Here is a 12,873-nt window from a genome sequence, read left to right as displayed (position 1 = left end):
CCTCCACTCGTTACCTGTATTAATGGCACCTGTTTGAACGCCTTATCAGTATAAAAGTGAGAGAGGCCTGTAATTTTTTTTTTCATAGGTATACCTCAGCTATGAGAGACAAAATGAAAAATAAATCCAGAAAATCACATTGTCTGATTTTTTTAATAATTTATTTGCAAATTATGGCGGAAAATAAGTATTTGGTCAATAACAAAAGGTCATCTCAATACTTTGTTACATGGCCTTTGTTGGCAATGACAGAGGTCAAACGTTTTCTGAAAGTCTTTACAAGGTTTTTACACACTGCTGCTGGTATTTTGGCCCATTCCTCCATGCAGATCTCCTCTAGAGCATTGATGTTTTTGGACCTTCGCTGGGCAACACGGACTTTCAACTCCCTCCAAAGATTTTCTATGGGGTTGAGATCTGGAGACTGGCTAGGCCACTCCAGGACCTTGAAATGCTTCTTACGAAGCCACTCCTTCGTTGCCCGGGCGGTGTGTTTGGGGTCATTGTCATGCTGAAAGACCCAGCCACGCATCTTCAGTGCCCTTGCTGATCGAAGGAGGTTTTCACTCAAAATCTCACGTTACACGGCCCCATTCATTCTTTCCCTCACACGGATCAGACGTCCTGGTCCCTTGGCAGAAAAACAGCCCCAAAGCATGATGTTTCCACCCCCATGCTTCACTGTAGGTATGGTGTTCTTTGGATGCAACACAGCATTCTTTCTCCTCCAAACACGACGAGTTGAGTTTTTACCAAAAAGTTCTATTTTGGTTTCATCTGACCATATGACCTTCTCCCAATCCTGTTCTGGATCATCCAAATGCTCTCTAGCAAACTTCAAACTGGCCCGGACATGCACTGGCTTTAGCAGGGGGACACGTCTGGCACTGCAGGATTTGAGTCCCTGGCGGCGTAGTGTGTTAGTGATGGTAGCCTTTGTTACTTTGGTCCCAGCTCTCTGGAGGTCATACACTAGGTCCCCCCGTGTGGTTCTGGGATTTTTGTTCACCGTTCTTGTGATCATTTTGACCCCACGGGGTGAGATCTTGCGTGGAGCCCCAGATCGAGGGAGATTATCAGTGGTCTTGTATGTCTTCCATTTCCTAATAATTGCTCCCACAGTTGATTTCTTCACACCAAGCTGCTTACCTATTGCAGATTCAGACTTCCCAGCCTGATGCAGGTCTACAATTGTGTTTCTGGTGTCCTTTGACAGCTCTATGGTCTTGGCCATAGTGGAGTTTGGAGTGTGACTGTTTGAGGTTGTGGACAGGTGTCTTTTATACTGATAAGGCGTTCAAACAGGTGCCATTAATACAGGTAACGAGTGGAGGACAGAGGAGCCTCTTAAAGAAGAAGTTACAGGTCTGTGACAGCCAGAGATCTTGCTGGTTTGTAGGTGACCAAATACTTATTTTCCACCATAATTTGCAAATAAATTCTTAAAAAAATCAGACAATGTGTTTTTCTGGATTTATTTTTTCATTTTGTCTCTCATAGCTGAGGTATACCTATGGGGGAAAAAAAAAAAATGACAGGCCTCTCTTTTTAAGTGGGAGAACTTGCACAATTGGTGGCTGACTAAATACTTTTTTGCCCCACTGTAATTAACTACTGATCTCTTGGATTTCATCATTGATTTTTGATTTATCTGCCTATATGGAGCATTGTCTATTTGCTTTCAAGGTCTACTACAACGTTGTCTCTGAGTCCAATATCATCAGAATTAGTAGTGCAAACGAGTTACCTTTGATCCACACGGATCAACCCTAACGGTTTCGGGATGCAAGTGATCCGCGTATCGGCTGATTATGCAACAAAACATTTTTTTGTGCGTTCACGTGATAGGCGCATGTTTAAAGGGCAATTCCGGTATTTAGCACATTGAGCCCCCTTTCTGGTTAGTCTAGGATGAAATATAGTGGTTGACACCGAAATGTTAAGTATTGGTCCTGTCTCAGGTATTTTGCTCATTTCGAATCGCCCCTGCCTGCTTTAGAATTGGAAACGGGCATTCACAAACCTGTCCTTAAAACAACCCTAAATTATCGTTTGCAGAAATGTGCAACTCACCGAGTGGTTAGTGGTGTTCGTCGATGTTCCTAATCAAGTATTGTAGCGAAATACAGTTTCTGTCGTGCTTTATTTGGCATTTTGTAAATCCCATTGAAACTAATACCGAAACACAATGGGGGCGGTTTATGTTTGGTTGTAGTCTTTTCGCTCGGTTCTCCGTATCAACAGTAGGGCTAGAACCGAGCGAAAAGACTACAACCAGCCCCCCTTTTCGTTTCTGGTCAACGAGCAATGAGTCTTCCAACAGAAATCAATGGATTTACAAAATGCTAAATAAAACACGACAGAAAATTTATTTCGCTTCGATACTACAAAAAAAAAAGATGAGGATGTCTGCATTGCCTGGGGCGAGTGTAGACTAGTCTAAACTCTCCCCAGGCAATGCAGACATCCTAAATTTAAAGTTGTATATCAAGGTCTGCTGTGCTTCCTTTGGACACAGGTTTTTTATTTACTATCCATGTTAAAAAGAAGGAATAATGTCTCGGACTGCACTTTATTTTGTTTTAAAATAATTTAAGATTTTAAATTATACTTTGGAAAGACATCTTGTGTTACGTTTTTTTTTTATATTTAGCTTGCTTAAAGGAAGCAGGATTATTACCTAATTGTTCACTTATTTTGTTTTTAGACATTTGAAGAATTTATTTAAAGTCACATTTGTATTTTTTGTTGTTGGTGATCCGAAAATTATCCGACCCGTGACGTAATCCGAACCATGAGTTTTGTGATCTGTTGCACCCGTAATCACAATACCACCATCAACCTGACATGTGATGAACCAGATTCTTTGTATTTTTCGTTTGTTAGGTAGGCATTCAAATCCCAATTCGGGTTCAAGACTCACTTGATGAAAAAAGTAAAACCCACTATTTGCTCCGACACCACATGCCTATTTATAAAAACTTGATGACAATTTAGTGGTACACCTAAAGTCAAAGGTTGAGGACAACTGTTCTAGAATAAATTAGTACAACTAGACAGTCAATACTGACCGTGCACTACCTTGTTTACAATGTAGCTTGTTGTGGCGCCCTCTCCTCTTTGCGCCACGTTGTGCCACGACTAATTTTCACACGACTGTCCGACAAAAGCACGTAAAAAGTATGCTGGAGGTGGAGAACACACATAAAAATGCAGACGCATTTACACATTCTGCATCTGGATTAGGGAGAAGGAATCCGACTGGTCTGCAGATCAATGTGTATCACGCTGGATATCCATGATTGATTACTTTCACCGGCGCTTCCCCCCCCCAGACCTTTTTGTCCAATGATTGAACGTTCTTTGCACACATGTGGGTTTGTTGTCATATTCAGGGACTGTTGCGAAAATTGCAATGTGAAAAAGAACCGCACCAAACCAAATAATAAACATTGTATTTTGGTCCGGACCGGAAAGAGAGCCAACTAAAGGACTTTCCTGGTGTGAATACGCCCTTAATAACGGGTTTATCAGCCAAGGCTTTGGGAGAGCAAAGAGAAGAGGTGGGGGGGGCGGGTTTGAATAAACCGCAGAGCTTGCCGAGACCGGTTGACCCCAACCTTCTGCATCACATCCCTCTGTGGAAGGTTAAAGAAAGAGTTATCTACATGGCAGCCGCTGCAGCACTATGCTGACCGAGCCGCATCGGTTTACCCTTAATGGCCGGCGGAATTCCACACTGTATCTCATGCAGCTCGACAGAAAATGTAGTCACTTCCTATACCCGCGGCATCCGCTTCCTCTGTATCTGCCGACATCTGCTCTGCTGCTCTGTTTATCTAGTGGTTTCTGAAGTGTCTCTTGTCTTTCCCCCTCTGCTCTCTGCTCTACAGATGGAGTCTCCGGTGTCCACGCCAGCCCCTCCCCCACTTCATCTCCTACCCGCAGTGGGTAACAGCGAGATATCCTCGCCGTGTGAGCAAATAATGGTCCGCACGCGCTCTGTGGCAGTGAACACGTCTGACGTGGCGCTGGCCACAGAGCCCGAGTGCCTGGGCCCATGCGAGCCAGGTACCAGTGTTAATCTGGAAGGCATTGTGTGGCAGGAAACTGAAGACGGTAAGTGATCTCACCCCATGTGCTGTTTACACTTCTGAGCCATTCCTGCTACAGATACCAGAGCACACCATCTGGGCCACTCTTGGAGCATAAGTTAAAACAGCTCTGACCAAATAACTTTTTATTTAGTTTTTTTTCATGGTATTTTTGTATTGATAAATGAGGTACTCTGTATTCTAAATGAAGCCATAAGGTAGGCTACAACAAACTCTGTGAATGAATTGCTATTTCTCAGTCTTTCTTAATGAAGCATTTCCACTGTTGAATGTGAATATGCTTAGCTGCCTCTGGGAATGGTGTGGAGCCCTCATTTACACAGAATGCATGCAGCATGCTCTAGTAGTATCTGGCAGTAATTTCTTAGGTGGCCCTATGTCTGTTTTCCTTAGGCATACACAGACAGGAGCTTGTTGCACCCAGATAGCAGCACTTTGTCACTCAGGATACAGAGTAGGACGGCTTTTCCTTCTGGCAGTTCCTTCTGTAGCACAGTCCAATTGAAAGTTGATAGACGCTCTGGCCATTCCTACCTTTGACCGAAAAATTCGATAGAAATAGGATGTATCGCTACCATTACCACCACGCTACCATTTTGTTTTCCTAGGCCTTGAGTCAGCGCCCTTGTTTTCCACCATGAATGTGAAATGATGCACACTGCTAATCTACAAAGCAGCTTGCATTCAATCGCCCGGTAGGCGTACAGAGCACAAACCGCCCACACATCCACGGCAGCACTTGGCGGTTCACAGGAAGTGAATAGAAAAAAGGCCCTTGCCTCATTGGCATTCCCAAAGTGCACCATCCTTGCTATTGGTGTGGCCTTTTTGCTGTTGTTGGTTTTTTTCTCCTTCCCCTCTTTGATTTTGTTCCCTGCCTCAGGCAGTGTCTGATTTAGACCGGTCCTTTTCTACACGGCTGCTCCTCTCCGTTCCCTGACAGCAAGCCACTCATCCTCCATCCCTCGACAAGCAAGGCTAAGAGATGGCAACACAGGGGCTAGGATGCTAGCAGGGGGTTGGGGGACCAGAGGGAGGGTAAGGATAGGCGGAGTGACAGGGGGTTAGATGGACAAGGCCTGTTCTGTTGGTGACACAATGCCCTTTCTTTCAAACCCCGTGAACTTAAACGTGACACGGCTCACCCAGTCTGGCACAACTATCCCTGTGACAGGCGTGTTGCTTGTCCTTAACTTCAATGAATTGCAAAGTTTGTTATTCAAAAAGCATAACGATCACACTGCTTACAGCGTTTACAGTAGTGCTCTTGTGCCGGGCGATGTTTCCATGCTGCCATTAAATCCAAACACTTATTTTGCAATCAAACAACGAGACAGGGTTTACATGAAGCTGTAAATATCTGTCTATTCAGTGTTTCCCCTAGGATGGAGTTGAGGCAGCGGAGGTGAAACGTTTATTTTTTGTGCTCGCAAAGCGCACCCTGCAGAGAGGTTTCTATGTGTCTGCCAGCATCAGAAGGGTGTACATACAGTACATTTGTGCCCAATAATGAGCAGGGGAAATTTGGAGAGATTGAACATAATACAAGTATATTCTTGAAAACAATTGTTTACATTTATTTAAAAAAATATATAGATAGACACAAATACTAAAACAACCGAAAAGGTCTGTGCCTCCAATCAATGCATCTTTCCACTCCCTCCCCTCTCCCCATCACAAAGGTTGTAGTAGGACCATAAAGTGGCCATGCCTCTATTGAACAAGTTTTGGGACTCCAGAGTCGATAATGGCAACACTACTGAAATTGTTGCTTAAAAACAATGTATATCGACATTTTTGCTAAAAATAAATTCCTTAAAAATAAGTAGAGATATATTTTTCAAAATTGAAGGTTGTAGTAGGACGATAAAGAGGCCATGCCTCTATGGAACGAGTTTTGGGGCTCTAGTCAATAATGATGACCCTATTGAAGTTGTTGCTGGATAGAAAATCCTCAAAAATAAGAAGAGATATATTTTTTCATAACTAAAGGTTGTAGGAGGACCATAAAGAGACCATACCTCCATGGAAGAAATTGTGGGGCTCTAGAGTCAATAATGGCGACGCTATTGAAGTTTTCAATTGTGGTTCTTTTCAGTTTTGCGCTTTGCAGATGGTCCCTAAACTCGCGGCTGAAAGCCGACAGCTCATAGAAGCCAATTTATTTCACAGTTCGCTAAAGACGGCTCGTTTGGATGAAAACAATGTTGTAGCTGGTTCTCTAGGTTACTACATTTAGCTAGAGGTGTCAATTGTGTCGCAACGATATTTCACTGATCTATTGAACCGCAAACTCTGAATCTGCCAATTTATTTCCAACTTTGCAGAAGTTCCTCTCCGTTTATAGCTTTGCTTTACTCACAGGTGTGTGAATTGACCTCGATATGAAGCGTCGGTAGCACAAAATAATATAACATTCGTTTTTTAAAGAGATAAGACGGAGGTCTCCTCTCCTTTTATATGCTTTATTTTGCGTAGCGCAAAATAATACAACATTCGTATTTTAAAGAGATAAGCTAAAGCTGTCCTCTCCTCTTGTTAAAAAAAAATAATAATTCAGCAGTGGCGGTCATATTTCAGCAGCTGCTAGGTGCATGTAGGGGAAACACTGCTATTTAAACCAGTTGGCTTAGATATTTCACTATTGTGCCATTTTGATACTTCGAATTAATAGAGGGAAAATAATGTTTTTACCCAAAATGAGGTGTAAAATGTTTTATATTTAACTGATGCTATTAATTAAGTCAATGTTTGCTCAAACCATTGAACTGAAACTGACTTTTGGTACATTGGATGTAAAAACAGCTGGTCAAAGCTGTAATTTGATGGCAAATTACGACTGTAGACATCAACTATAGTATAGTATATAGTATAACTCTAGTATAATTGTCAGAATTTCACAGACTCATCTTAACAAACAAAAACACAATATAACATCTGGTAAAACCTTTAAATGAAAAGTTGGCAGACAGACTTAACAGCTGCGTTGCAGAAGGGTTCATGTGAGTACGGAAAATGTAAGCAAGGTTATCGCCACTAAGCACACTAAACAATTTCAGTACCAGACGGTTTCTTACAGTTGCTTGCTGTTGATATGGTCGCTGATGAGATGGCTGTCAACTTTCCTAAGAGTCATCAACGATTATCTGGCATGCTGGTGTTAGAAATGCTAATATATAATCAAGTTAATAAAACACTTCAGTAGGCTGTAATTTTTGTTATTTAGTATTTTGCACTGCACATTGACCTGTGTGAAAACTGGATTTTGATAAGCTGGATGGGTGTTGAAAAACTTTCTATAACCACAGGGCTATGACGTAGTCGTGACATTACAGCACAGCCCGCCTCTTTAAAATAGTTTGCAACATTTCCTAAACCTCACGCCAGCTGGCCAGTGTTCTATGAGCTAAAACAACCCTGTTAACCGATTAAGGGCTAGTAGTTCTGAGATCTTCTGGTCTACTGGCACAGGGATTAAATTGTGTGAGCTAAAGTTTCAATTTTCAGACAGAATTTAATCACCACCCTAATATTTTAATGATTCACATATGGCCATGGTATATCCTCACACTTCCTTATGGATTATTATCCATTATTTATACCATGGCCAGTGAAAATTTTAGTGTTGATAGGTGTGTATTATTTTCCGATACCAACACTGCTAGATTCTCATCAGTGTTCTACACCAATGCTGCTTAACTCGCATCAGCTAGCCAAGTTTTTTTTTTTGCTAAAATAACCTTTTAACTCACAACAAGCATTCAAGCAACAAGCATTTAACCAAAATAAAGAAATTATATCATCTTCTGGCCAACTGCTAGGGTGCTACTATCTTAAACATGCATGGTACATTTGTGAAACAGTTACTCAATGTTTTATGAACAAAATCTATCTTTGTTAAAACAAATTCAAATAACAAAAAGTTTTTGTGCATATGCGACTATGTTTAGAATGCTTTTGCGGTGCCAGGTCTTTTCTATTAACTGGAGTCGTAAGGGGGAGGGGAGGTTCTCACTCCATATGAAACTCCTGTTAACTATGGCGCTTGGCTGAATCTGTTCCAGGCATTACTGAGACTCATGTATGTTTTATATAGGACCATTTGTGTTTACAGGAGCACAACAAATTGTGTAAGGTAAAATCTCTTATTTCTTTGATAACCACCCACCTGGTCATATTTATCCTTTTACATAATTGTTATATAAATATATTCAGAAATAAATGCAATTATTGAATCCATTATTTTAGCATGTCACTTTTCCACATTCCAGAGTTGGGTTGCAGGATTACAGCCCCGGTTTATGGCCCTACTTAAGCTCAAGAATCAGGAGGTGTTCAAGTTTCCCATGTGAAAATGTGTGGCGGTGATGCAGTAGTGATTTGTGGCTCCCTGTGTGTGGCTACACTGACACCAATTCTCTGCACGTTTCCATCTCCCCTCATTCTAGAACCATCCACCACCAGCAAAACACCACAGCACCTTCCCCCTTCCAATTCCCTCTCCCATCCCCCTCACACTGCCTGTGTCACCCACATCACCTCTAAGACCTCTGTCCCTACCCACTCTCCGTGTACATGCTCAGGTTTTTTTGATCTTTCTGCTCTACTCTTGGCTGTGTGGGGGAGGTTATGGGGGAGAATAGTGAGTGTTCTGAAGGGGGAGGGTAGGGAGGGTGTGTTGGTGCTCAGCCCTGCAGGCGTCAGCCCCCGATTGGTTTATGGCCTCCAGAGCTGTAAAAACCCAGTAGGGCTGCTGGAGTGTGCACAACACCCCCGACACACACACCCCTCCTCCTCCTTCCCTCACTTTGAAGCCTGTGTGGTGGAACTCTCTGCTTTCATATGTTGAAGGTCTGCATGGGGGTGTAGTGGTGGGAAGCGGTGCGATAGAAAGCTGTTTTCGATGATGTACACACATCGCCTTTAATTACATCGGGAACTGAATGTGCTTTATTTCCTGAGAGGCCACTACCAGTCTGACTACCTACCCTGGCATTCAGCACAGTCCACTGACCAACAAGATGTGGTGTTATCCCCGTCCATCTTCCTAATGCCCATATGCCCTCTTTAACAACCCACCGGGCTGGCTTTCATATTGCAGAAGACCAATTGCTCATTGCGACAGGCTGCACTTCCCTGTATGCTCGTCCTCTTCCCCCAGAGACCGCAGCAAATGGTCTTCTCCTGAGCGGGGCACAACTGAACCAATGAAAACCAAATGAGGAAATCAAGGCGACTCCAGGCACAGTGCGGGGGGGGAGAAGAAACAATAAGCAGAGGCCCGCCAGACACAGCAGAACGGGGCTGATTAGCGCTGATGTTGAGCAGTCTCCCACTCCACTCTGCATGACAAGTCTCATACAGAAGTGTGTGTGTGTGTGTGTGTGCACTTCTCCCTTAGAATGCTAAACAGCTGCTTCCCCACCTACTCCTTTTGCTCTTGTGGAAGTAAATGAACAGGCTCCATATAATTGTCTGCGCCTAGCCCAGCGACAACCAATGAAATGGATAAGGACAATAGGGCAATACTGACCATTTCCATAGCAGATTTTAATGTAAAAAATAATTCCTTCAATGCAATTATGCATCTGTTTTTAACTATACATTTGTTTAATTCTGCACAGAAAATATGTAACTAAAAAATATCCTGCATAATATCCAACATTATATTGTGGTGTGTATATATGGACTAGCAAATAATGATTTTTGAATAGTGTCTTTCCTCTAAATAAGATATGGAAATGTTTGTCAGTCAGTCAACTATGGTGACTAGAGTTTAAAGATCCCATGGCATGAAAATGTCATTTTCTTTTTTTTTTTCTAACATTAATATGAGTTCCCCTAGCCTACCTGTGCTCCCCAAGTAGCTAGAAATTCTGCACCGCCTTTGAAATAACGAAGCTCAGACGCGCTGTTTTGGAATTTTCCCCATATGTCGTCATAAGGGGAGAGGCCAACTCCCCTTCCTCTGCCTTGCCAGCCCAGAGAATTTGGCCCGCCAATGAGACAATGAGCTGCGACCGTGGAAGCGCCACATGTGTGTGTGATTACAGAGATGTCGGAGAACCCGACGCAGTCGATTGTGATTCATAATGTCGTCTGGTGGCGCACACAGCTTTTGGCCATGATAATATGTATGATATGATATAGATATCTATGTATTATATGATACTAGTTAGAAATAGAGCTCCAGGACTGTGGTGTTGTACACTTCTTGGTTATTTGGATAACCATTCTGCTGTTGGTGCATAACACGTTGAATCCTCGTCTCTGGTATTTCCACAACAAGACTCGTAGTGGGGGTTATCTCAGCCATGGTTGAGAAGCAATTGGGGGAAAGGAAATTTGGCTTTGACTCCCTGAAGTACATGAACCGCGACATGGAGGAGAAAGGGATTGTTGCCCGCGATCGTCTCCGACTTCAGCCCCACTGCCCGCTGCCAAGGGACCACCGCCTTGGCGCTGCCCTAAGAGCTCCCCGCTGCCGTGGCAGTAGTCCCTCGGCAATCGGAGACAATCGCGGTCAACAATCGCGGGCAACAATCCCTTTCTCCCCCATGTCGTGGTTTAGTCTACTTCAGATTGATGTGGATGTGTAAGAACCAGAGATGTCGGCGAACCCAACGCAGTGCATAATATCGTCTGGAGGTGCACACAGCTTTTGGCCCTGATAATATATATTATATGATAGGGCTGGGCAATATATCGAATATATGCGATGTATCGCGAGATGTTCTCCAGGGGATGTATAAAATGCCCCTGTCGGGAACATCGAATACAAATTGGCACGTAATCTGTTTCTTTTTGCCGCCGCCGGCATACTCATTGTGCGTTTACACCAAACGCGACGGGGCGACAAAATCCCATATAAGGTGAACGTAGACGCGTATCGGGCGAATTCTTCGCGAGGGAAAACCGGCAACAAGTTTTGATTTGTCGCGCCACACTTTCGCTGTGCACAGGCGAGCGCGTTCACGAGGATTTGTGGCGCGACAAAGTTGAAATGTATTTAAATTTCTCGTGATGACAGCCAATCAGCATTCAACAGCGTGGTCACTGAGTGACATGTGTAACGTAAACAGCCAATCAGCGTTCAACCGTCAAACTCAGTGCAGTGCAGTCCGGGGTGAACTGCAGCATGGAGGAGAAAGTGATTGTTGCCGTTTGCGACTCCCGGAGCTCTATAAATAATAGTATATAATATAATTGTATAATATCACGGCCAAAAGCTCTGTGCGCCTCCGACGTCTCTCCCTCTTCCACAAAAGGTAAAGACATGCAATGGCACAAACACACTCACTCCCCCCGTTGCGAGTCCGCGAGATTCTCATGGACGCGCGTGTGTGACGTAGTCTGGACGGCGCGCTGCTGTAGGTGTGTGTACCTCCGACCGGTGAGTGAGAACAACGAGAGAGAGAAAAAAGGATGGAAACTGAGGATTCGGTTTTGAAAAAGAATAGCATTGGATCCGTCGTCTGGCAGTGTATATATAATAATTATTATGCAAACAGTTAATAAATAATTAACGGTTTGAATAAATGCTGTGTTGGTAAATCTAACTTGCTGTGATTTTCCTTTTCTGATGTGCAAGTTCTAAATTGTTCCAATACAAAGCACTAATGAGTTTAAACAATGTGTTGTTTCATGTAATCTGCAGACTTATATTTCAGGAATACTAGAATTATTACTGACGTAACATTATGCCAGACATGGTTGAATCGAGCATTTATGATGTGCTCTAGAGGAGATTCCAAATATATCGAGATACATATCGTGTATCGAGATATAGTAAAAAAATATCGAGATATTAATTTTGGCCCATATCGCCCAGCCCTATTATATGATATAGATATCGATGTATAATATGATATTATTTAGATAATAGAGCTCCAATGTGCGACTGGCTCGTGGTGGCTGTAATTCTGCACCACGGCTGAATTTCGGGAACGTCTTCAAATCCTGTGTTAGGAGCCCACTAATATCTATATTAAAGCATCCATAAAATAGCATGCCATCGGACAATTAAAATAAAAAAAAAATTGGTTACATACTTAGCCATGTATGGATGGGGAAGATGGTCTAGGATCAGGACAATGGTGAGGGCTGGAAATGTATGGTATTTAGTGAACAGCTCCCTACCACCAATCCTAAGACATAGCAGTAGGTGCTCTTAGGGCCTGCAGACCTGCCTTTAGCATGCTGATACCTCCAAATGTCATCTCTGAAATGCTGGAGATGTTTATTGCTGTTGAAACACTGCCCAGAATGCCTTGGCTCCTACTTGCAGGGCTTGGGGGTCACACCCTTCTGGCTCTGATTTTGCCCCTCTGGCAAAATACTCTAGCTCCATGCCAGTGGCCCCTACCGCGCGCGCGCACACACACACACACACACACACACACACACACACACACACACACACACACACACACACACACACACACACACACACACACACACACACACACACACACACACACACAGAGAGTTGCAGCTAGTTGAGACTTGAAACAAGTATTTTCTCCTCAAGCTGTACTCACTGATTTCCTTCTTTTTTTTTTTTACGATAAAAGGTATAGGAATACATGAAACGTGAGAAAATAGTTTTTTGCCAAATAGAGTATTTGTGCCGCCTGTACCAGCAAAGAGCTGCCTTCTGCCGCTAGGCTTCTGTGCCCTTTTGAACAGCAAGTATCAAAGGTCTCATTTACCCGCTTCAGGAGTGGGCTGCCTGCTCATTGAATTGGCTATAGCAAAT

The 12,873-nt window shown here is 43.2% G+C and overlaps 1 protein-coding gene across 1 annotated transcript in view; it reads left to right on the top strand.

Annotated features, from left to right (window-relative positions):
- The window catches only part of znf609b (zinc finger protein 609b), a 110,479-nt gene that overhangs the window by 80,891 nt on the left and 16,715 nt on the right, over positions 1–12,873 (top strand). Inside the window, exon 3 of the mRNA XM_030376382.1 lies at positions 3,894–4,119. Coding sequence (XP_030232242.1) covers positions 3,894–4,119 — 226 coding nt within the window. The remainder of the gene's footprint in view (positions 1–3,893; positions 4,120–12,873) is intronic.

This window comes from Gadus morhua, chromosome 14 (genome assembly GCF_902167405.1).
Source record: "Gadus morhua chromosome 14, gadMor3.0, whole genome shotgun sequence".
Classification (NCBI taxonomy): Eukaryota; Metazoa; Chordata; class Actinopteri; order Gadiformes; family Gadidae; genus Gadus; species Gadus morhua.
The sequence above is the reverse complement of the archived record's forward strand: the minus strand, read 5'-3'. Positions and strand labels throughout refer to the sequence as shown.